The following is a 25,038-nucleotide window of genomic DNA, read 5'->3' on the forward strand; positions in this document are numbered from 1 at the left end:
TAGCCTTCATATGGATAATCATTTTTAGTAAAGAAATACAATCATCACTCTTAACTTTCTTTGTTGCTAGGGTAGCTTGATTGGCTGAAATATTGTCCTTCTCTGTTTCGAGCCTCAGAATTGCATTACCGATTTGTTCTATAATGACAAGTCCTTCTGACTTGAGTTTCCACACCACACTCTACCAATTTGCCTGAAATGTTTATCTTATTGTAGCTGAGAGATGAGTGCTTGAACATCAGTAGCAGTAGGATCACTAGTAATTGACATTTTAGAGATGCTTGCCAATGGAGTAACTAATTGCCTGATAAAGCCATTGAGTTCATGAATTTCCGCCTTCATTCTAACCTTTGATAATTTAAGGCTCTCAAGTTGCCTCTCTATTACATTATTTGTTGACTTCCATAGGCCAACCTTGGTGTCATATAACTTCTTTGATATCCACAAAATGTAGGGCAAAATCATCGACAAAGATATCTTCGATCCTTCCCTCTTTTGTGGGTTTGGCAATTTCCATCATCAGATGCCTTGTGTCAGGATCTTATCCAAGGATTGACAAGGTCTTCTGCTTTTTGACTTTGCTCAGTGTTGATCCAAAGTGGATAGCCAGAGATAGTCTCCTTATTAGGAACTCCTCTTCTTTTCCTTTTTCTATCTAAGGTGTTCTCTAGCCATGACTTTGTGTCGATCACCTTGAATGTAGTCCCAAGTGTAGCTATGCTAAACATCTTTCTCTTGACCCAAGTCAGTGTTTTTGTGGCTGAAGAGAAAGGATTCTTCGGGGCCTGAGAGATGAGCTTTGAAGATTCCAACCCCTTTTCTGCCTCTGTAGTCTTCTTTGTTGCTTCATTGGACTTAGTAGACTCACTTTCACTGCTTCCACCATCTCCAAGATCTACTACTTGTACTTGGGGACTACTTGGAAGGAGTAGTACTGCACTCACAGATGGGACCAGACTGCTATGTGGTGAGAGAGCAAGTGTTATTGCACCATCTTTTAACTCCTCCGCCTTCTTCTTCTTGGCCTTTGTTGGAGTTCCGATCATGGGTAGACAGCCATCCTGACAAGTTTTGGCAAGGGGAATGCTTTTGTTGGGAGGTTGATCACCTCCATCTAATGGTTGAGCTGGCCTTTGGGTAATAGCCAAGGTTGCACTTGAGGTACTACACTAGGATGAGGAAGCTACTACAACTTTTGGGGAAGCTTGAGCGGATGTGCCTTTGCTTCAACTCCTTCTAGTTGTGGTCCATTCGACCCATTTTCCGGTCCTCTTGTATATTCGAGCCATCATTGTATCTAACTCTTCCCTAGTGTCTTCATAAGGTTCCGAGCTTATTGGAGTGCCTCTAAGCTTGGTCAGGTAGGTATTGCTATATATGTTCTGGCCATCATCCTCTACTCCTTCTACATCAATGTTGATTTTGTACTTTTTCACTTGATCGACTATTAGTTTGGCAAAGGCTCGATCAAGGCTCTCGAACTCATTCTTGCAATTGGCCTAGTAATCCTCAATGCTGGTAATATTCTTAATTACACTTCCAATTTGCAAAACATCTCTTGCATACCCATTTAGGTTGAACATGGGTCTCAGGACTTCATACATGTCCAACTTATACTTCATCTTGAACACCTTCAACATGTTCTTGGCATTAGAGTGGGTGTCACAGCTGAAAGCCCCCACCTTCATGGGGAATTCGTACCCCTTCTTCAAGCTCTCGCTCAACACGTTCACTTAAATGGCCTGTCGCATGATCTTGATCAGCACGATCATGTCACTGGGATATCTTGGTAGCTTCAAGAGGAAGCCATCGAAGGCTGCAAGATGAAAATAAGAAAAGGATGGGAATTGGATGAAATAACTTCCAAATTGGCTGATGGCTGCCATGGCTTCAGGATTAAATCTCCTTTTTGGACATCCCTGTAGCTCCTTGCAAATCCTCATAGTAAATGCATCATTAACTTTTACATACTCCGCATAGCTATTTTCCAACTATAAGCATGGATAAAACTCATAAGACTTCACATCATCAGGAAAATTCTCCACTCTCGGGAGGCCTGCCCATAGTTGCAATGAGGCTAACATATAGATGAGGAAAGAGGACATATAGAATGTATTGTAAAATTTTGTAGCACAGAGAGCATTGGATAAAATTTCACTTACCTCGTGGGCCCAATCAATATATTGAGTGTTAGAGCAAATGACTTGCACTAAAAAGAAATATTGCTCAACGAAATTCAAAGCTTTTACCTCACCTTTCAACCTATGTAGGAGAACTAGGATATAAATAATCTTTGGTTTGAGGTTGGTTCCAAACAATGTCTTAGGAACCTTACTCTTAGCACTCTATGGTTTTTGGAACCATGTCTGCATGATTTCTTTCCTCCAGATCATCTTCTTTGCAGAGAACTCGTAAATAGCTCCTTCGAAGGTCAAGTTTGAGAATTCTTCTCATTTCGGTACTTGAAGGCAATTCACCACAATTTGTTTGTCAACTAAAATCAACACTGTGTCATCTGGTAGCACAATCTGCCTTGTTTCTGGGTTGTAATGATGTATACATTCATAGATTAACTCTGGGGCTTGAACTGCAACCGGAAAATCAGTCGCTTCGACCAACTCACATCCTCGAAGTTTCTCAGTGATGGGGTGAATCCGTTCAAACCTCACTCTCTTTTGGAAATCCTCCATGTTGTAGAAACAAAGAGAGGTGTCTGTGAAATTCTGAATTGGGATTTGATTCCAGTCAACCTGTCAAAACTCGCAAACCTGGTTGCCATGACTTTGAGAGCGAGATTTGAAATGAGACAGTGAAAGGAATGACTAATGCAACAATTACTAACTCTTCAAAGGTTATGTGCATTAATAGAATAGCAATTGAAAGAAAAAGTGGTAGTTTGTTCACTTGCTTTTGTTTCCATATATATATGGGAGCCTCGATTCATCTGTTGATCTTCAGAATTCGCGCCATACTAATGAATTGAAGGAGAGATCTGTTGAAATAGTAAATGCAGGAGTTTAACGAGCATCTAGGGGTCTTTTCATTGTTCCGTTGGTTTCAACGGTAACTTTCTATTTCCCCATTACTTACTTTCCCATTTTCCTTTAAGTTTCGGGAAGTTAACAATAGAGTACTTCGTGGGAGAATGTCCGCTAAGTTGGATTCTGATAATTATCTCTTTTTCATAAGGGTTAGATTCTTTTTATTATCATTTTGAGATGTTTTATGAACAAATTGCGAATCTAACTTGATCATCGGCTTGATTTTCCTTGGAATTTAGGAAATTGTCTTCATGGGTTGAAAACCCGCCGAGGAGAAGACAATTTCTGTTTCTCCAACAATGTTTCCTTTCTTAGTTGAACTTTTAGACCGTTACCCCTCTTGGAATCGAAAATGTCTAAGTGAGGTGCGAAGACCTTGTCGAGGGCCACTTATCATTCCTTTTCATCCAAAGTTGACTTTTCGGAAAACCAACTTCATGGGTTGAAAACCCGTCGAGGAGAAGTTAGTTCTGAGTTTTCCGCCGGGGATGATTATGAGAACCACGACGATTTTGAAACATTTTATGAAGTCATAATCGCAAGGTGAACATTGATTCGCCATAGGATGCCTTGTTATTTTCGTGTTTTTGATTTGTGTGCATCATTTAGTGCCTTTTATGGGAAGTCTTCTTTATGGATAGAAAACTCACCAAGGAGAAGACGATTTTCGATTTTCCACAAGCTTCTATTTTTTGAAAAAATGGTAGGCCGCAGGCGGATATAACTTGTAATTGATCATTGAATGAGTAATATGAATCTTCATCGGACTAGGCACTAACCTACCTATAGGATCACTTGACAAAATGAAGAACCACCCAGCTATGAATGAGGGGAGGGAGAAATGAGAAAATTCGATGGAGACTTGTCCAACCTAAGAGGGCTTAGACCTAGACTGAACCACAACCAAGAATGACTCCTCTCATTAAAACACAAGTATTCACTTTCGCTAACCGGTAGGGAACGAAAAGTGGGGCAAAAGAACTAACTATAACTACATATCAAATATTTTGGAACTAACATCCATCTAACTACCATATTCATGTGAGATTCAATTTAAATTACAATTCTGTTTGGAAAATCAATTCTGAAATATTATGATGGAAGCAACATGTATAGCAAATAAAGTACAAGCAAAACATAAAAGCGGTTAATGTCACTGAGTTGTACAAGCCTTGGCATCTGGAAGAGAGGAGAAGCATTGCCAAGAGCTTAACCTCCCAACCGTGGACCCTTAGTATCCCTACACAATCTCCAATGAGAAAGGCCATCCCTACCCTGAGAGTTGGCTTAGAACACCCTTATCCAGCCACTGGGCATCTTGGTGTAGAGTGTCGACTAGTCAATTGTCGAGACCATGGACACATTCCAATCAGCCTATCTTACAATTTTGAGGACCCTGACCTCGGGTGTTCATGGTGGCAAACACACCATTAACTACCTTGGCCAAGGATTTCACATGGGCAACTTATTTGCCCGATCACCCAGTGCTCGACTTGACAACAAGAAAATACAAAGATTTTCATGAGCTATCTTTATATTTGATTTAGATGTTAATATTGATCGTATTCTTTCTTTCATTGTAGGAAATCTTCCCACTCTTTTCTCCCCTTAGCTTGACCATAAAGGTCCTCATTACTTGGGAGATTCATAATATAAATGATGGATTCATGAACACTTATTCCTTTGCCATTCTTCATACCATAGTTTAAAAATTTGATATTGGCAATATCTTGGCCGACCCAAATTTTTTGAAAAACTCGGAATTGGCAAAATTTGGCAATAAATTGACACTTTTAGCAAACATTTGAAAAATATACAATTTCTTAAAATATCTTTAAAAATGCATACATACACGCCAAATTTGTAGAATATATAATAATTTGAGGTATCCACCATATATCAATAATTTTTTTTAGTTAAACAATAAGTCATAGCAAGTAGAAATTAGTAGATTAACATAGTGCTAGAATCATATACCAAAAAACAAGTACATCATTTGAATATAAATAAGTTCAATACATATAGAAGTCGAACTCCATGAAACTACTACTCCTGAATACATATTAGGTTCAAGTTTCAGTATCAATGAAAACTAAAAGTAGCTATCATAAATTGCATCTACGAGTAAATCTCAAAAGAGATCGTTGTTTCGGGGCGGGTGGTGTTGAATTAGTTGATGTGGCAACATCCTCAATTGGCGCCTTAATAGGTGCCTCACGCTTGACATAAGCCTCTGATGGATGACCAACTCCTCATGTGCTGCCACATCCGCATCCTAGTCATCAGCTTCTTTCTCAAACTCAACTAGCTGCTCATCTGTCAATAAAGGTTCACCCACATCCGTAACTACATCTTCACCATCAGGAGCAATCCAATCTGCTGAATATGGATCAGTGTCATCCAAGTCTAGTGCTTCATATGAAGCTTGCTCTTTCACCTTCTTCTCGTGCAAGAGAAGGTTGTACTTCATATTAACCAAGTCATTCAGGCGCTTTTGAGTCAACCTATTATGTTTCTTTGCATGTATGTTCTGAAAAGTATTCCAATTTCTCTCGCAGCCAGAAACACTACAAGGCTGTGATAAAATTCGGATGGCAAGTTGTTGAAGATTAGGCATTGTGACACCATAATCTTCCCACCACAGATCTACAAGGATTGAAAAAACATTTATGATATTGTAAGACTTCCAATAAATTTTACGAATGAAATAAATGGTATGATAAAACTAAACACATGTTTTTTTTACCTGGCTGCAAGGTGTATCTCCTACATTTGCAATTAGAAGAAGAAAACAGTGGTCTGTCTTCCCTCTTGTAGCTCTGCAACTCATCAAGTATGAGGACCGAGAGGTCCGTATCAGCAACCAATCTTCGAATACATGTGTCCAAGCCAATTTGAACCTTTGCATCCGCTTTAAAAGTGTTGGAGAAATAGTACTTGGGGTTCAAGAAGTAGGCAGCAGCATGAATGTGTTGGTGGAGTTGTTGGTTCCACCTACGATCAATGATGTTCCATATGGGTGTATATTTGGTCTCATTTGATCTATACAAGTGCTGAATGACCTCCATTTCCCTATCCATGGCCTTATATAGAAACCCCATGGGGTTTTTATCCCCATCTACAATTTTTAGAACCTTCACCAATGGTTCTAACACTTGAAAATAATAAAAAATAAAAAAATCAACCAATGAAAATATTTCAAAATTAAATACTAAATCATCAATGAAGAGTTGAAAACTTACTTTAAGGGTCTCCTCCATTAGCTTTTCAAAGCTAGCATCAAACACAATCCTCACAATCTTCTCTACTTTAGGCTTCCTGGCATAAGGACTCTCAAACCATTTCTTATCAAGAAACATGCGTCTAAGGTTTAACAATGTCTTAGATATGCTTTGCAAGTTTAGAAAATTAGTAGCAAAGTGTGCAACCCCTGCTCGTACAAGATGCTTACCACTAGTGTGCTCTCTCATAAGACTCAAGACCTATGTATGATTGTAGATGTACTTCACAATATTCCTTGCATCTTCAACCACCTTCTCCACCTAGCTCAGCTTCCCTAGATCCTCAAGAAGCAAGTCAAGACAATGGGCAACACAAGGGCTCCAAAATAATGTGGGATGTCTCTCCATCAGAAGTCTATTGACTGCCACATATGCAGCTGCATTATCAGTCACAATATGGATGACATTGGCCTCTCCTACTTATATTACCACCTCATTCAACATGTTACACAAATTTTTTGCATTTTTCACTTGATTAGAGGCATCAAAGGATTTTAGAAATACCAACTTCCCCCCTGAAGCAACTATAAAGTTGATGAATGTCCTATTCTTGCCATCTGTCCACCCATCAGATATAATAGTGCAACGTTTCTGTTCCCAAACTTTTCTTTGCTCTTCCACAATCTGATGAATGTTTCTTACCTTGCCATCTAACCATGGTCCACTCACTTCATAGGGAGTTGGGGGCTTGAATACCTTACCAGACAAATAAATTGAAGTTACCACTTGATCCCAATACGGACTACATAAAGCATTGAATATCATCGCAGATCCAAAATCTTGTAATTGCCACCTTTGTCTTCTCATGCATCTCTTTGTTCCATGTAGTGCCTAGCAAGCTTGGTTGAGCACTAGGATAGTTATGTGGAACCCAAAAGTCTGCTAGAGACCCACTCGTGCTTCCCGATCCTTGTATTTGAGGCCCAATAGAAGAACCTTCTCCACCTGTTTCTGATCTTGTATAACTAGAAGTCTCGATTGGGCCTACCATGGCCTTGAATATACTCTTTTTTTCTACCTTACTTTGTGCATATTTTTGTAGGCTTGTCAAAGCCTCTCTTGTAACCTCTTCCGAACATACTTCACATGGTGTAATATCATTGCATGATGGTATTTCAATTGGCTTATGCCTGAAGTCATATGCTTATGGCAATGGATACATTCGACGTGTCCATTAATTATCCCTTGGATCCATTAATTATCCCTTGGATCCCATGTTTCCATAGAGGATCCTTACCTTTGCCACCAACCATCTTGTGAAGAAATAGGTAGACTTTTAGAACCTCACAAAAAAAAATGATTTATAAATTAGAAAGCATCTAATGAGTAATAATCTAATATTTTATAGATTTGTTGAAATGCTATTATTAATCTATTAAAATCTATTATATATATATATATATATATATATATATATATATATATATATATTTCATATAATAAATCTACTAATATATATTATAAAACTATTAACATATATTAATTAATAATTATTAATTATAAATTTATAAAAAATATTGTTATCATAAGCTAACAATTTCTTAAAATGAAAATAAATCAGTATTATTGTGTATTTAAAATACAGTAAAATTAAATTTAAATTACTTTAAATTTACTATAGTTTAAATCTACATTAAATATTTTATATTTATTATATTTAAAACTTAAAGTCTTAAACAACTTTACATTTAATATAATTTAAATTTTTTAAATATAATTAATTTTTTTTTTTAGTATTAGTATTACAGTATTTTAAAATTTAAATGTTAATTTTTTCCAAAACAAAATAAATTAAATTTGAACAAATGTAAAAATCTATTAATTAAATTGAATCATATTGAAATTTGCAAACTTTTATAAAATAAAAAAAACTTACTAGAAATGGAAGTCGTCGCTTGTAGAGAGCCAGTTGTTTGGATCAAAATCCAAACACAGACTGTAGACACAAAGTCTTGCCATTGCAGGATGCAGAAGCAGGGTCGTCATTGTCGTCATATTGCAAAGCAAATTTGTAGAATGCAATCATCGCCGTCCAAGAATGCAGTTCTCGTCGTCCAAGAATGAAGGCAAAAGAAAACGAAGCCATTGCAGTTGGAATGAAAAGTTGAAACGAAAAGATTATATTAAAAATCTAACCTAACTCATTTTCATGTTGATCACGTAGTCAACGAAATGATTTGCCGGTACTTTGATTTTAGTGCAATTTCAACCCCATAAATCGCGACCAGTTTTTTGCATTTACTAGCACCAATATATGGTGTGTTTATTTTGTTTGTAGGGTTAGCTCACAGTATATTGCGATTTTTGGGATATTTCACAGTTATGTTAAATTGTGCTTCATATTGATTTTGGCCTATGGCATCACAAGTAATAATGCTTTTCTTTCTGTTTGGTATCATTTATAAGAACATTTCATCTAAGAGATATATTGATTATATCCATGTATGGTATTCATCAAGTTAGAACATGTGTATATGCAACACTTTATTTATTCCAGGGAAAGCCTATTGGTGAAATAATGAAATTTACTATGGGAAATGATCACATTCGAATCTAAACTTTCAAATACAAAGAGAGGCCAAAGCTGGTAAGAAATCAGCATGGTCAAGAAGAGAAATATATGCAATCTTAAACAAAAGGCACGAATTGATCAATTGGCACAGTCTGATGTGAATGAGGTTTGCAGAAATGCCAACACCCAAGAATCCTAAAGTTGCCCAATGTGTGCCACAATCTAAACCCACGAGCTTCTGCTCATTCAAATTACAACCATTGTTGAAAATGTGTATGTGAGTACGAGTAGAGAATATTGTGATGTGATAGCAAGAGAAATTTGGGATGCTTAAGAACAATGAGAAAATGCATGTGTGTGCCCCCCCGGCAAGAACATAAAGCATAAATAAGAAACACGAAATCGGCCAAGATGAACAATGGTCACCCTCGGCGTGCTCGGTTATGCCAAGACTGAGATGGCAAGAGATGTTGCAAGACTTTTAAATTCAAAAGTATAGAAAGAAATATTATAGTTCGATGCCATAAGATGGCAGATAAAATACAGGTGGTCGCTACAAGCAAAAAAATAGATGACCATAGTCAAAGTCAAGAAAATATTTAAAATTAAAGGTGGTAACATACACTTAACCCATGCCTAAGTATATTAATGTCATTCCTATATATTCATGCTTGCCTAAGTAATTTTGATATGTAGATATCTACACACACACACAATACACACATATATGTATATGCTAATGATGAATTTCATGTATACACACACACACACACACACGAAATTCATTTTTAGTGTATACATATATATGTACATGCTAATGATGAATTGCGTATACACACACACGTGTGTATACACATATTTCATACCCACCCAAGTATGAGTATAGATGTGATATTACTATACTAAGACATGATAGCTTGCAAGGTACACAGAGATCATAAGTTATAACACAATGAAGGTAGTATTTCTTATTTAATTCTTTATAGTGTTTTGCTTATTTGCATAGCTCATGGTAATCCTTGTACTTTCTTGCTTGCCTAGCCATTATAGTCCTTGGTCTAGGTGGTGAGGTTCATACCTAATGGTGGATTTGGGTGTCCCCTTCCTAACTCACATTTTGACAACACTTCCCGTCATTGTCATGCTCTTGCAAAATGGAAATGATCTCAGATAATAACATACTTCCAATAGTTTGAAATAATAAAAATATCACATAATCGTTTTAAATTTCAAGATATTTATTTTCCTAATTCATCTTAACAGTTAACTAACATGTCACGACACATTATCTAATAACCTAATTTTAATATCATAAGAATCAAAACATCTTCAGCAACTTTGTTGATAAATCAATTTCGCATGAACCATAACTCTCAACAAATTTATTGAATAACTAACTTCACATGAGTTTTTCCAATGGCTAGAATATTATTTAATGTAGCAAAATTTGGGATGTAATAGGGGGAGTGCATGCATTAGTTGTTGGAGGATAGGAACCCCATCTTACTTAGTGATGATAGTTATGATATCTGGGTGATTACATCAATGAGCATCGTATGGGAAGTGTTGCTTGATCTTTTGGGATCTTGTTGATTGGCAACTCTGAATCGTCTACGGGCCTCAATTAGAGTTTTCTGTAATGAAACATTGTAAGGTCCAAAAGGTATAGTGGCTTTAGATAGTGTTGACATAGAGAAACCTTTAAAGATTCATGCAAGCAAAAGAGCTATTGGAAACAAATAGATTGTTGATGGGACTAAGTTGATATTACTAACAATGTGAAACATGAGTTGCTAGCTTGGAAGTTTTTGAGAATTATTCACTAGAAAAGGGAATTTTTTGCATAACATGGGGTAAGGCACATGACAATGGTAACAATTGGTAGGGCGAAGATTTCCGCACTATCAAGTGCAGTAATAAACAATCGACGGTGGATGGAATTGCTGATTCAAGAAGACGTTATGAGTTTTTTGGTAGTAAAGTCAAGCTTTTTGGAATAACAACCTTTACCAACAAAGAATGCAAACAAGAAATTTTACTAGCAAATAAAGGTTGCCTTTGAAAGAAGAGAAGGAATGGAATGTCTAAGGGAAAAGATAGACTATCCCAAATGATCAAGAAATGCAACTGACATACTACATGCTGCATTACAAATACTTACATTTTAAATATATCATTATTTCGATGATAGTTTTGTGGTAACCCATTTATGTTAATAACTCCAGTGGTAGCTTTGAGAAACTCATCTAAGAGGGGAAATAGACACGACACATTGATTAAAATAGGGGCAGTGTATCATGCAACTATTAGAAATAGGGAATACTAGGGTGGTGGGGGGGGGTGAATCAATATTCCAACACTTTTTTGCCCAATTATAGATTTCAGCATATAACCATAAACTTGCATAAAGGAATAAACTGAAAAGTAAATTACACAACACAATAAAACTCACAACACCATACTTGTTAACTAGGGAAACCTTGGCTAGGGGAAACCCCGGAGAGGCTGGTACCCACAAAATGATACACTAATAAAAAATACCCTGTTAGGAGTGTTGATCTCATTAGCAGTCTATTACAGACACTTAGTACATCACTCTTTGTTGGAGGACTAGACCTTGTTAGAGGCCTCAACCCTGCTAGTAGTTGTATTACAAAAGGGAGATCATTGCTCACACAATGATTTGCAATCTATGTAAGTTATTTAGATACTTGACCAAAATCAACTACACTGTTATATTCAATATTTGGTTAATCCTTGAGTGTTCCTCGCATATGATATTGCCCATATATAGTGTTACATTGGTGTGGGGGTGCGGTGGTGTGGGGGACGTCGGGACAAGTTTTGGGTGCAAGAAGAAAAAGGGCCTCAATTTGGAGATGACAGGGAGATGATGGGGGTGCAAAATAGGGGGGCCAAAGTTGCATAGTATACATATATGACTTGAAATGCTAATTATGAAATGATACTTCAATATTACATACCAAATATAGTTGAACAATGAATATAGAAGATTGAAATGCGATTCACTAATCATAAGTTCAAACTTCATAACCAATGACCATTGAACTTAGTAACATACTCATAGTAAGTTATAACATTAAAGTTTTAAACATAATGATAATGATCAATAAAAAATTTAAATCGTACATAGTACCTTGTAAGTCAACCATTGACTATTAATTATCAAATGACAAAGATGAAAGATTCAAAATTCATTGTTCAAATTATAAATATGATATATCATAAAGATCAAGATGCTCATGATGGCAATGAGTAGAGTAGAATGAAACAATGAAATGAAATAATGTATCATGGCCATATCAAAGTGAGTATAATCTAAAAAAATGTCAATAATGAGAATGTAAGGATGGGAGCTCTCTAATCATCCCCTAAACCGAATTCCTCATCACTAGAACTACTAGACTTGTCATGAGTGAGATAATATAAAAAACTTTAAAAATTTGACTTTTCAACATGGGTGCTGGACACACCTCGCACGTGCCTTGGAAGCACCTACTCGAGACACACCTGCACACCCGTTGGGTGTGCCAAATGATGCATCTGCGGTGCATAGGTGTGCGACGTACCCGCACTTGAGATGTATATACATTTGGTGCGCCACACGCACTCGAGCAATACTGCCCATATATCAATTGACTGCATCTGATCATCATAACATCAATATTCCAACATACATAAAGCTCACATACAATAATCATAGCATTGCATTTCTTCGCATATAAAAAATACCTTCATGTATACACTTCACACATGTAAACACTTATCCAAACTTATTATCACAAATTGCTAAGTGAGGGTTAAATCTAGGATGTCGTCCCTACATTGCCAAGTAATTGAATTGTCAAGACAATTCACTTCCTTAGCCAATTTATCCGTTCTTTTCCATAGACTCTATCTTTGTGATAACAAATTGTCTTCATGCTTTCCAACCAAAAGTCATGGCAATTGTTATACTATTACTCACAAGCTTAGATATGTCATCTACAGACTTTGTTGTACCTTAACTTCAAGGACCTTACCTTATGAGAGTGTTGACATAAATGACATCCATATGCTGATATTGGCCAACTTGCCAACAATCTCCCCCTTTGGCATTGATGGCAACACTTAGTGGAAAATTGGCGAAGTGTCAAAAGCTTCAAAAATTTTCAAACTAATGAACAACTTTCATCCTTACAAAAGCTTCCATCTTTATATCTGATTATATCTATTCACACTATATTACCTCTTAGTTCATACTATACTTGTCTTCATATACTTAACTACCTTTACTTCATTTGTTTTTTTCTCACTCCCTCCCCCTTTGACATCAATGGAAAATGTGAGTGGATTATATACAAATCAAAATTTTAGTGCTTTTGATATCTTTAAACATACCTCATATCCTCAGATCAATGTTTACCCTTGTGGGGTAACGGAGACTAGTTGCATAGAGGAATTAAAGTACTCAACATGGAATGGAAAGAGAGCATAGTAATATAATATTCATTAATTGATCACCATACATAATTGTAATCCATGCCAACATGTCCACATTAAAGGAAATAATGCATACATATAGTGCCCCAGGGGTCGCGAGGCGAACTATCGCGATTGTGTAATTCCCTTGGATGTGCCAACCGTCTAACTACCGAATAACCCAACAACATCATCCCCCCCAAAAGAAAATTCATCTTTGATGAATTACACCTTACAAAATAGGAGACAACTAGCTAAATACATAAAAAACAGAGACTAAGGGGGAGGTTGCGTTCCTGGAGTGGCCAACAACTGACACAACTTGTAGACCTGATCCGTGCAAATGATCAAATCCTTCTGTGTCCTTGTGTTGACCTCCACAACATTCTTTAGTAAAAGTGTTGTCTCTACGGCCTATGCTTCCTTCTATGCACATGCTACTTTAGCCTCCGCTAGCCGCTTTTCGGTCTTTTCCTTGTCTTGCAAGAGCACCGCTTGCTTTGCTACCCAAGTTGCCTATTGGCTAGCTCTTCTCGAGCCTTCGGCTCCACCACTCTGGACCTCAACTCTGTCTGCCTTCGCACGTCACTGAGCATAGTAGGCGTCTTTATATGCCGCTACTACCTCATGTGCAAGCTTTTCCATGGTGCTGTTGCTTGGTCCCAACTCAGGTTCTGTAGCCCTGTCTGCCATCATCTTTGGTGTCTTCACTGTTGGTCGCCCTCTTGCCTTAAAGCAAGAGCAGAAACGTTCAGGGCACCTTCACCATACGTAGGCTCGGATCAGCTATGCAATTCTTTTGTTTTGGTCAAGGCATTATGTCTAAGTACCCAACCTTTCTCCAACACATCTTCTAGAGACCTAATCTACGCTATTGATCTCTCTTCGTCTGACCCATAGGATATCCGCTTCTCGTCCTCCTGCTCAACTTTTTGGTCTATATCTATCTCTATTGCTCATGTAGTAGTGACTTCCACCTCCGGTGTGACCTCCTCATCTCTTGGCGCATCCTCGGGTGGTGGAATCCCCCTCTCGTGGTGCTGTGATGGCTGGTACTCTAGCCAAAACCTCTTCCCATCTCAAGGACTAAATGAAGGGATCCACATCTATAGGAGTGAGTCAAAAATGATGTCACAAAAACACACTGGTGTGGTCCATTACCTAAACATCTTCAGCCTTTGGCTATGCCGATTGTGCCATGCTCACTGGTTCAGCCAACAAGGTGGAAGCAATGGTGAATACAACCTCCATGCCAATCACCTCTAGTTTGACCTGAGGCTCTAGTGATCTGCTATTGTCTGCCTCTGTCTCCTTGTGCATCTCCATTGTGCCTTCGGCTGGAACTACAACCAATACATCTGGGCTAGTCTGATCTTGGGAAACTTCTACTATTTGACTCTCCTCAAGGGCGGCTATGTAGGATGGCAAGTCTCTATTCCCAGCATCTCTAGGAAGACTACCTCCCTCTCCCTTATCGCCTGCTTAGTCATCATTGCTTTGGTCTCAGTCATCACCAGGGGTGGTGTTATAACAATAGGTGCTCTCATTTGGTCAAATGTAGGATAGAGGGAGTGGAAGTAGTGGGTACCAAATGTACCGAAGTGGGTAATAGAGGAGGTGCGTAGAGTGACCTAGGTGGGGACACTACATCGGTCTCATTGTCCTCGTCCTTAGCTAAAGTGTTGTCTCCCTCTGAAGCAGTCCCATCACTCTCTATGGTATCCTTTCGGCTACTATCAGTGTCACCAAGGGCGCCCAACTCCTGCATCACCCTCGTCTGGCCAGCCATCATGCCACCTATGTCTAAGTGTCACCAATAAAGTATGGGAGGCTCTCCCTGTGCCAACTTGCCTTTCGGTGGTACCTCTAACACATTAATAGGAATCTAGTGAAGTGCAACCTCCAAAAAATAATCTGATGGTGTGATGGGGCATGTAAAAAGTGCAATGTTGCAACATCATAAACTCCTCCATTTGATCGGCCAAGAGGGATGCCCAATCATACACCACTCTGTTCATAAAAATAATTTGCGGTAGAGTATATCTGAAGCCCTACATGCTCCCGTTAGCTGACTTTTCATGACGTCCAAGATACAACACCAAGGCCCTTCTCTGACAAACTCCTGTGTCATCCCCTGACTCCTTGTGCCTTTTACAATAGAATCAAATTTCTCGGTTGTGAGTTCTTGACCAACCAAATTAACCCAATATTCCTTCTTGTGTTGTGGAAGCTTGTGATTTTTTATTGCCACCTTATGGCCTCCTTGTCCTGGAATACCAAAAATTTTGGTAAAATCACGAGCTTGAAATGAGACAATGATAGTGTGTTTTTTGTATTTGAATGAACTTCTCCGACTATACTTGTCATATGATTCAATCATGATTCGCAATACTTGCTCAAAAAGCCAGATGGAAAACACTGGCATTTGGATTGCCCAATGCACTTGTGCTCAAACCAATATCTATTTGACTAAGTTTGTGTCTAGTGTCTCTTGCCACCATCAATGACATTCAATGCCGTTCAGGCCCTCAAATTGAACTGTGCGGTGGGAAATGTCATTTTTTTGGAACGCCTGTTGCACCTTGGTACGAATTATTTGCTTCTTACTACTGGACATTGCTCCTTGGCCTGCAACATGAATGCCTGAAGCCAAGACTCTTGTGTTCTTGTTCATGCTGGAACTGTCTACTTCTAAATGATCCTTCCAAGGTCTCTGCTTGCCTGCCGAATGCATCTCGTAACTATTTCTTGTTTTGGTCTTATGCCAAAATGGTTAGGATACAAGGCCATGCCACCTTGGTGTCGTATACTCCTGTGAGCCTCTACCCCTTCTCTCGTTGCTACTAAAATGCAACACCTTCCACCCTATATTCTCCTCTTCTCTGTGGGGGTTGCTTCAATCTTGAGGATATTGTCTTGGCAATTTTCAACGTCTTTGTGCTCTTGCCATCATTTCATTGTTGTCAAACTCCTCTTCTATTGAAAAACCTTGCTTTCCTTCGGTGGACTAGTGTGTTTTGGTAGTCTCTTCAAGTAGTTGTCCTTGGCTCCTTTCTGACGGTGCCTTGTCTCGTTCGCAACTATGTTTCTTCCTTTCTACAGCTTCTCTCCTTTGCTGACAGTTCTCGTGTATGTGCCACGGATAGTAGGTTGGGGTTTCCACAAGATATGAAGCTGCTTTCCTTCGTCTAGAAGGGATGTTTTGCTTAACTCCATGGATCCGTGCCTAATTCTGTGGACGTCTACGGGTTTGCATTCTTTTATACCATGGTCTCTGTCTCACACGGGCCTGTTGTCTTCCGTGGGTTCTTATTCAAATTCACATGCGATGATGCCTTTTCATGGTTGTCTCCTCCGTGACATCCTTTTCTCCTCTTTGGCATGCTTCGTTTCCTCTTTTCTTGGTGGTTGCTCAATCTTGCCCTTGCGATGTTTGGGTTGAAGCTTTGGTGGAGTCTCCAACACTTAGCATCCCAATGCCATTCACTTGTATTTTTCAATGAGATGATAATTGTGAGGTTTATACATACACAAAGCAATGGGCATAGTACTTTATTTGCACGTATCTTTATGTTTTTTTTCCTTTGACTTGGATAGGGTCTCCTTTTCCTTTAATCCTTTCTATGGAAGAAAATCTACTTGGTGGTGCTTGTCTTGCATATTATCTTGCAATAGTACTTTTCTAACAATAAGTACAAGGAAAATGATGCCTACATTCTTGTGCAACATGTTCTTTGTTGCATTTGGTTTTATCTTTTTTATTATTAAATACTAAGATCAGTTTTAAATGATATTTTTCAGGACTCAAAATCATCTCCTCAATAAACATGTGTAAGTGTCAATAATTTTGGAATTTAAAGCTGTTAAACATTTACATACATGTATATTTGAATCTTTTAACAAATTGTTGGTGTCGCGAGGATCCATCTTCTATATTTATGTTGCTAGGTAGCTTTCTATCTAGAACAAGTAATACTCAATTGAATGATTATAATTGCTGCCATGTAGAGTTAGGTATCACACTTAAAGCAAATAATTTTATAGTTTCCTGTGCTCCTTATTGAAGAAAGTTATCACATATTGTAGATTTTAAGCATGCTGAATAACCTATGTTGCAGGGTTTGTACCCACATGCCTCATCCCTTGTGTAGGTGCACACCCGGTTTGGGTGGGTTTGTGCTGGGGCATGCAGGGTGCACGCCCAACACTGTGGGTGTGCCAGGGAGTGCACACCTGCACACCCATAGTGCTCGGTGTGCACCCATGGGCCTCCTCTATAATGTGGGCCCAAAACTTAATAAAAAAACATTTTTATTTTTATTTTATTTGCTACAAATAATACCGAGTAGAAATAGCACTTTAACATAGTATTCACATACCAAAATGTTCATTCAAAGCACATTCTTCAAAAATACAGATGCTCTTTCAACTTAAGAGAATACTAAGGGGAGCTCCTGCAATGTGGCAAATCGTAACATGCATGGACATCCATGACGAAGATGCGTCAATTCAATAGATGTCTGGTAACCACTTATAACAAACACGGTGATGACCATGACCAATCTCAAAGCTTAAATATCACTTGGACAGACAAACAGACATGCTTGGAAACACAACATATCGCGATACTTAAGTGACTAGAGCATGCCAAGGCAAGACCTAACAAAGCTCTGTTTATTCAGAATAAGAAATGTAATGTCTTAAAAAGTTGATAGATGGTAATCGATGATTTATAACTGGCAACATAAGAACTGCATGAAGCCACCTTCAATTGTTTTTGCATCAGAGGACTCTGAGTCAAAGTGAAAATTAAGAAAAAAATTATTATTTTGAATTATATTTTTCAACTATCATTTGTCTTTTAATATTTATTTGTGGCATTAGGCATTGATCATTAAGTACCATACTATGAAATGATTAGTTTTAGAATTCTGTATATTTCTCTTATTTTTTTGTAGATATAATACATATACATATGCACACCCGCATACTCATACACACCCAAATCCCAATTTTTTTTCCCAGGCACTTGCATCCCTACACCGATTTGCATACCTGAACCGGTAATTTAGTGAATAACTTACTATCATCTGTTATGATATCTTTAGTATTTACTATTTGTCAAATTCTATCACTATTGTATGTGTTTTCATTTGAAGACTATTCAATGGAGAGCTTACTCTAGTGGTTAGACAAATTTTAGGTCTATTTGTAATTTTTATTATCTGTGAAGTGCACATTGTGATTATAATCAGCTGATATTTTTGAAACATTTCAAATTAATATCTGCAGAGACTCTGGATGATGTAGTTGAGGGGAGTGAATCAGACCTTGAAGAAGTTCATATGGACTCTTCTATATACGATACATTATTATCATCTCTAAAATCAAGTTCTGGATCTTTTGGCCATGTCTATAATAAGAGGTGAATGTTTATATGTATTGCATCCTTCTTATTTTGATTCAAGGTTTATTAATTTGATAGCTTATCTGCTTTGTAAATTAGGCATTCATTTGTCTAGCTTATATATTTTGTACTCCTACAAGGCAGTTCCAATTCACATAATGTTAGTGTTATGGTAAATCAATGTTGTTGTAGTTGCATTAAACAAAGGAGATGAAAGCTCCTTCTATAGATTTACGAAGACGATGTTTCTAAAATAAACAATTGTGAACTAAAGATGGAAATAGAAACTACCTAATAAACTAAAGACTAACTAAGATGACCATTAAAGAAATATTATAATATTCTAATACCCTCCATTAATAGTCATTGTCTAACTGATGTTTTTTAGTCACAAATTCTTTATAACATTTTCTTACTGCTACTGAGACCCTCCCTAGATCTACACAATGTAAATGACCAGGAAGCCAAAATCCACCCAAAAATGAACAGGAAAGGGTGTCTCCTTTAGAATGCTTTGCAACAAAAGACAAGTACCTGCTACAGACTCTGCCACTGAGATGAGTCTTCCACTAACCCTCCTAGAGTCGGCAAACATCACAAAGACAACCAACTTGATGGATGACAACAAAGCTAGTCTTCCTTGGAGACAAAGACAAACACCAAGAACAACTAGCACAATCTTGAGGAGAAATTGTCAAACCCTCCAAAATTTGTAGGTGAGCATGATGCTTTGAAATAGATTGCAAAAAACCATGCATTTTTTAGGAAGAAATTGACAAAAACCCAATACAATTTTTGAGGTGAAAGATTCATCAAAACTCAGCATGATTTTTGAGGCGAGAAATCAATCAAAACCAAACAACAGAATCTGAGAGACAGATTTGAGAATACAAAGCTTTGAGTTTAGGAAAAACAGTAAAACCCAACAAATTATTTGAGGAAAAATTACAATCCCACTAGATAATTTTTTGAGGGAAAATTATAAGCCACACATGAATCCCACACAACTTTACGAATTACAAAATCAGATTTTTGAGGGAAAAATTATGGTAACCCATTAGAAATATCTTCATGTGGCAAAACATGAGGCTTGGCATGGTAAAACAGCACATGCAAGTGCTGCAAGTACATGCAACAAACGTGCAAGTACATGCAACTCTCGAAAATCAAAAACTTTAGCTGTAACCAAGAAATCATGGGATTAAAACCCTCAACCAGGCTTGTGATTTTCAACACAAATCTTCGAAGATGAACCACACAAGTTTCATTAAAAAACCTCCAATGATTTTTATTTCAAAATATTGAAAAACCAATTTTCTGGAAAACAATTCCAGATCAAAAGGGGTTCAAATATTTTTTTTTAAAAATTGCCAAATTTTATGAAATCCCATCGACCTACTCTGATACCATGTTGTGGTAAATCAATGTTGCTGTAGTTGTATTAAACAATCATTAGCTAAAGATGGAAATAGAAACTACCTAATAAACTAAAGACTAACTAAGATGACTAGTAAAGAAACATTATAATGTTCTAGTACGCTGGAGAAGCATATTAACCAACATGCAGTTTTTAATATTGCAGTTTTTGGATCTGTATACGTTTACAGGTTGCTTGCTTTTGTATAAATTAGCTGATTCTTATATGACTTGTATGACTTGGGATGTTATTTTATATTTTTGGATTTCTAGCATTTACTAGAAGAAACATTAAAGCTCAATGCTGTATAGCAGTAATTACTTATGGCTCTGATTAGAAAATTCTTTTATCATATTTATTATTTGTTGATTGGCTTGTATTCAATTATGAACCCTACAAGATATTTGGAGCATTTGGGCAACAGTTTTATTTGAAACATGGAATATCTCTGTAACATAATGTGTTCAACCATTTAGCTTCTGGATAAGAAACTTTTGATTGTATTTTGTTAAATGTAGGCAGAGAGAACAAGAAGGTGTTAGCAGTGGGGAGAAAGAAGAAAGCGAGCCAGAGGTTGGAAGTGATGATATGAGTGATTCGGAAGTAGCAGATGTTGGTAAGAGGCTGTCAATTTTGAGGCGGTGGTTTACCCTTTATTTTTCTTTGAATTTGTTGTATTGGGCATTTGACTGTTACATTTTGATGCTGTGTAAGTGTTTTAAATTAAAAAATCCCACTATTTTAAATCTTGATACTAAAAATTAATGTCCCCTTTGATGTTTATGGTTTTTGTAGTGATTGATAAATTCTAGTCTTTTGATTTTAAGGTGCGTGGTTTGGCAGATGGTAACATTCATAGCCTCTAGGAAAAATTCCTTATCACCAGAGAAAGTTGTCTGAATAAGCTTCAATTTACTTTATCAAATTATGTTTAAAAAAATGTGTTACTAAAAATCTTGGCAAGAACATGAAGTATAATTGACTGTAAAGAGCCCACTTGAACTGTAATTAGGTTTGGAAAGCAGACTACCCAAGAGTGTTGCATTTGAAAGATGGTAGAATAAGGTTTACAGACTTCAAGCATGATTTATACGAAACCCACCTGCTATGAGATACATCTTATTGGTGGATGAGGCTCTCTTCAAAGAAAAACCACTTAAGGAGCTTGCAGTGAACAAATCTTCTAGCTTGGAAATCAGACCTTTAGTATCATCTTGGTCTTGCTGAGAAAATTGGTCTTAGGTCTAGTGCTAGAGAACCTTATAGTTGATACTCCAATTGTGTAATTGTCCACTGTTTTTGAGAATGCAAGCACATCTTATGTAATTACCGTGACTGTTGAATCCTAGACAACTATTTGAATGTCTGATGGTAATTTTTTTAAGGATAGTTATATGGATTGTAAAACAAGGCCAGCTTTAACAGCACCATTTAAAAAATTGGCAAATAATAGAATCTGTATGCAAAAATTAGTGACAATGGAGAAAACACTATAAAACAACTAATCTAATCAATTATGCACACCCAATGGAGGATTACAAAACAAAGTGACTTTTACCTTTGCTTACCAGCTGCAACGTGCCTCCATTGTTCTCCTAAACTTTGAGTTGATAGATTTGTGAGCTCTTAGACTTGAATCAGCTTCTTCCTTCAAGATGCTTCAAGGTTTTGGAGAATTATGAATTCTAAAGCAATTCTATGAACCTAGAATGGTCTATGAACTAGATGAAATGATGAATGATGATGGATGAACTAACAACCTAATGGCGCCATGATTTAATTATGAAAATGCTATGAATTGCTTGACAATTGCTTGAATGCTAAAGGATGCTAGAATGCCAGTTGCTTGAATACTAAGAGTGCTAATCAGCTTGTGTGAGGGAATGTGGGTTCCTTTTATAGACTTTGGGAGGACCCTATTCTAGGTGGTGACATCCGATGATAGAGAGAAAACCTAGGACAAGTGGATAGATGAGATTGACTTAGATAAGGAGGTTGAGAGAAAGGACTTAGTTAGAATGTGAGAGAAATACTAGGGAAGATGTTCTTCTCTCGTGGACATGAAGATGTTTAATAGGAGGAGACACACATGGCGCATATCTTCACTAAAATCCTTGAGAAGACCCTTCCCTCAAGGAGGACTTCTAGAAAAGTGTCTCATTAGTCATCTTTGATCCTATGAGGTGGATTGACTAACTCCTATAGGATAGGGACGATGGGGAGGGCTTTGTCACCCAAAGACATGTCTCCTAAAGACCAAGTCACGTGAGGACAAGTGTTCCTGTGACTCATTCTTTGAGGACACATACCTATTTCCGACCCCATAAAAATAGGACACATGGTGATGTTAAATGGAGTTAATTAATAATTTATTAAAATTAATTATTTGTGCAAAGGTGATGTCATGTCCCCTTTTTAGTGACATGTTATTTTTTAGTGAATTTGCCTATCATGGACTCTTGTAGGCAGATGTTTTTGGTGAGAGAGTCATTCTGATGATTATTTGGGGATTGGATGGTCTTATTTGCTCTTGGAGAGAGTTGGGGTTTATCATATTTTTATTTAATGTGTTATGTAGGGCCAAAATATTATAATTTTGAGTTGAGTTGCACTTTTTATTTTATAAAGTTACTTTTTATAAAAGTGCATTATAAAGGGATTTCATAAGAATATTTTATGGATATTTCTAAAAGTTCTTAGAGGCTTCTTAGGGAAGTGAATAAATAGGGTGCTTGGCCTCTCATTTCGACATCCAAGTTTTGAGTTTACACTACTTTTCTCTTTGAGCATTTGTGGCACCATCTTGGTCTGCAGATTGTCATTTGATCTTTGGGAACAGAGTCTCCTAAGGATTTGCATAACTGAGGAGGTGAAATATCTTTTGAAGGGTTGCACGTTGGAATTGGCATTCAACTACTTCAAGTTGAGCTTATTTAGTATTTAGACATTTTCAGCAAGGATCGATTTTCAGCCTGGACATACATTTTTGCTCATATCTTACTATTGGCTAAGAGTTTGATTTTTATTTTCTAGGAGAATTTTCCTTGGAGCCTGGCGATTATTTCTATATCTTTTTTGGCACCTTTCAGCCTAGCATTTATTTTTGCCAGGTGTCGTACTAGTCCGTACATGTATGGCTGTACTTGCATGTTGTACGACCAGCAAATTGGAGGGCAGTTTGGAGTTGCATTTTCATCATTTTGTCTTCAGCATTTGTGCAATCCAGTTTCTTTCATTTCAGTTTGTAATTGCAAGAAATTCTCAGTTGTATTCAACCAGTAACGGTTTGTTTGTAATGTGCCATGTTGTAATGCCTTGAGTTGAAAATCACATATCATATGTAAAAGCATTTGGTTATCATTGAATGAATACATTGACACTATTTTACATCAGTTATTTGAGTAGATTTGTTGCACACCAATTTCCTTTATTCAACATTTTATTTTCAGTGGTGTATTTAGTTTGCATGTCAAGTGTTTGACGAAATTACACAGTTCAGTATTAGTAGTTATTAGTGGCCTATTGGTAAGGGCCATTATAGTGGTATCAGAGCTAAATCTTGCCATCCTGAGGGTTTAGCAATCACATGCAGCCAACTGGGGTTGGCTCTCACAAATTTTACACTCATAGGCAAACTTTGTTTGACAGGCAACAAGATTTTTACAAGCAGCTAGACACCATGGGTGACAGACAAGAGCATAGCCCACCAAGAGACAATAGGAATGAGGATCAAGAAACAAGGGAATTTTTCAGAGCAATGGTTACAGGACAAGAGCGGATGGCTCGGGCTTTGTAGGCACTCACCACCATGGTTGAGCACATGAACCCACAGGACAGACATAATCAGGAACAGGATAGGGGGACACCAGAGCAGGATAACAGGAGTGTAGCAGGTTCACAAGGTGCTCCTAGGCACAGGTCATGGACTGCAAACAGGCCTACACATCCTACATTCCTTAGAGAGGGGACCCAAGAGGCAGTAGAGAATTATATGCCAGAGGACTTTCAGGATGATCTTTGAGCTGCAGATGCAGAATGGCAAGCACTACCTCCACATGTTCGTGAGTTGCTGAATTTTGATTGCTACTTGAGTCAGAGAAGAGAGCACATGAGGAGTAGTAGGCAGAACTGGAGGCCTAGAGGAGGTCAGGACAGTGAGTTGCAGTGAGCTGCTAGCAAGCTCACCTTACCATCTTTCGACGGCAGTGGACAGATGACAGCACAAGCTTGGATCCATAAGTTAGATACATTTTTAGCATTAAGGCCTATGTCTGAGACAGATGCTATCAAGTATGCCACTTTGCATTTAGAGGGCGCAACATACAATTGGTGGTCACATGGTATGGTTACATTGCAACATAATCAGGTGACATCCTATCAGGATTTTGTGGATAGGTTGGTAGAGCACTTTGATAAGAAAGACTCAGAGGTCTTCTTCTGTGATCTTGCACAATTGAGACAAATAGACAGTTTGGAGGTCTACATCAGTGAGTTTTAGAGATTATCAGTGATGGTGTAGGATGTGTTCGAGAGGAGGTTGGTTATACTATTCACAGAGGGGTTGTCTGAACCTCTAAAGGGGTGGATCAAGGCATTCGATACCCCTTCATTGTAGGAGGCTATGAGGAAGGCACAAAGCATGGAGCTCACAACACCCTCCAGTAGGTTCACCTCCAGGAGCACTTCTTTATTCAAGGACAATAAGAAGTTTGATAAGAACAAGGGCAGAATAGGTGATACCAAGGGTAAGTCTACTGCACCTTTGGATATGGAGACACCGAATGACTTGCACAGGAAGAAGCTAAGTTTTTACTGCAAAGGTCCCTACGACAGAGATCATGATTGTCTTATGAGGCCTAAGGGGAAGGACAACAGGGTTATGTGGGCTTACTACGAGG

General features: G+C 37.7%; 1 protein-coding gene across 1 annotated transcript in view; it reads left to right on the forward strand.

The window, feature by feature from the left end:
• Positions 1 to 25,038, forward strand: part of LOC149537393 (uncharacterized) — a 72,329-nt gene that overhangs the window by 3,982 nt on the left and 43,309 nt on the right. Inside the window, exons 4-5 of the mRNA XM_089802323.1 lie at positions 18,609 to 18,741; positions 20,659 to 20,756. Coding sequence (XP_089658449.1) covers positions 18,609 to 18,741; positions 20,659 to 20,756 — 231 coding nt within the window. The remainder of the gene's footprint in view (positions 1 to 18,608; positions 18,742 to 20,658; positions 20,757 to 25,038) is intronic.

Source organism: Cupressus sempervirens, chromosome 9 (assembly GCF_028749045.1).
Source record: "Cupressus sempervirens isolate cs-2001-9-10 chromosome 9, ASM2874904v1, whole genome shotgun sequence".
Taxonomy (NCBI): Eukaryota; Viridiplantae; Streptophyta; class Pinopsida; order Cupressales; family Cupressaceae; genus Cupressus; species Cupressus sempervirens.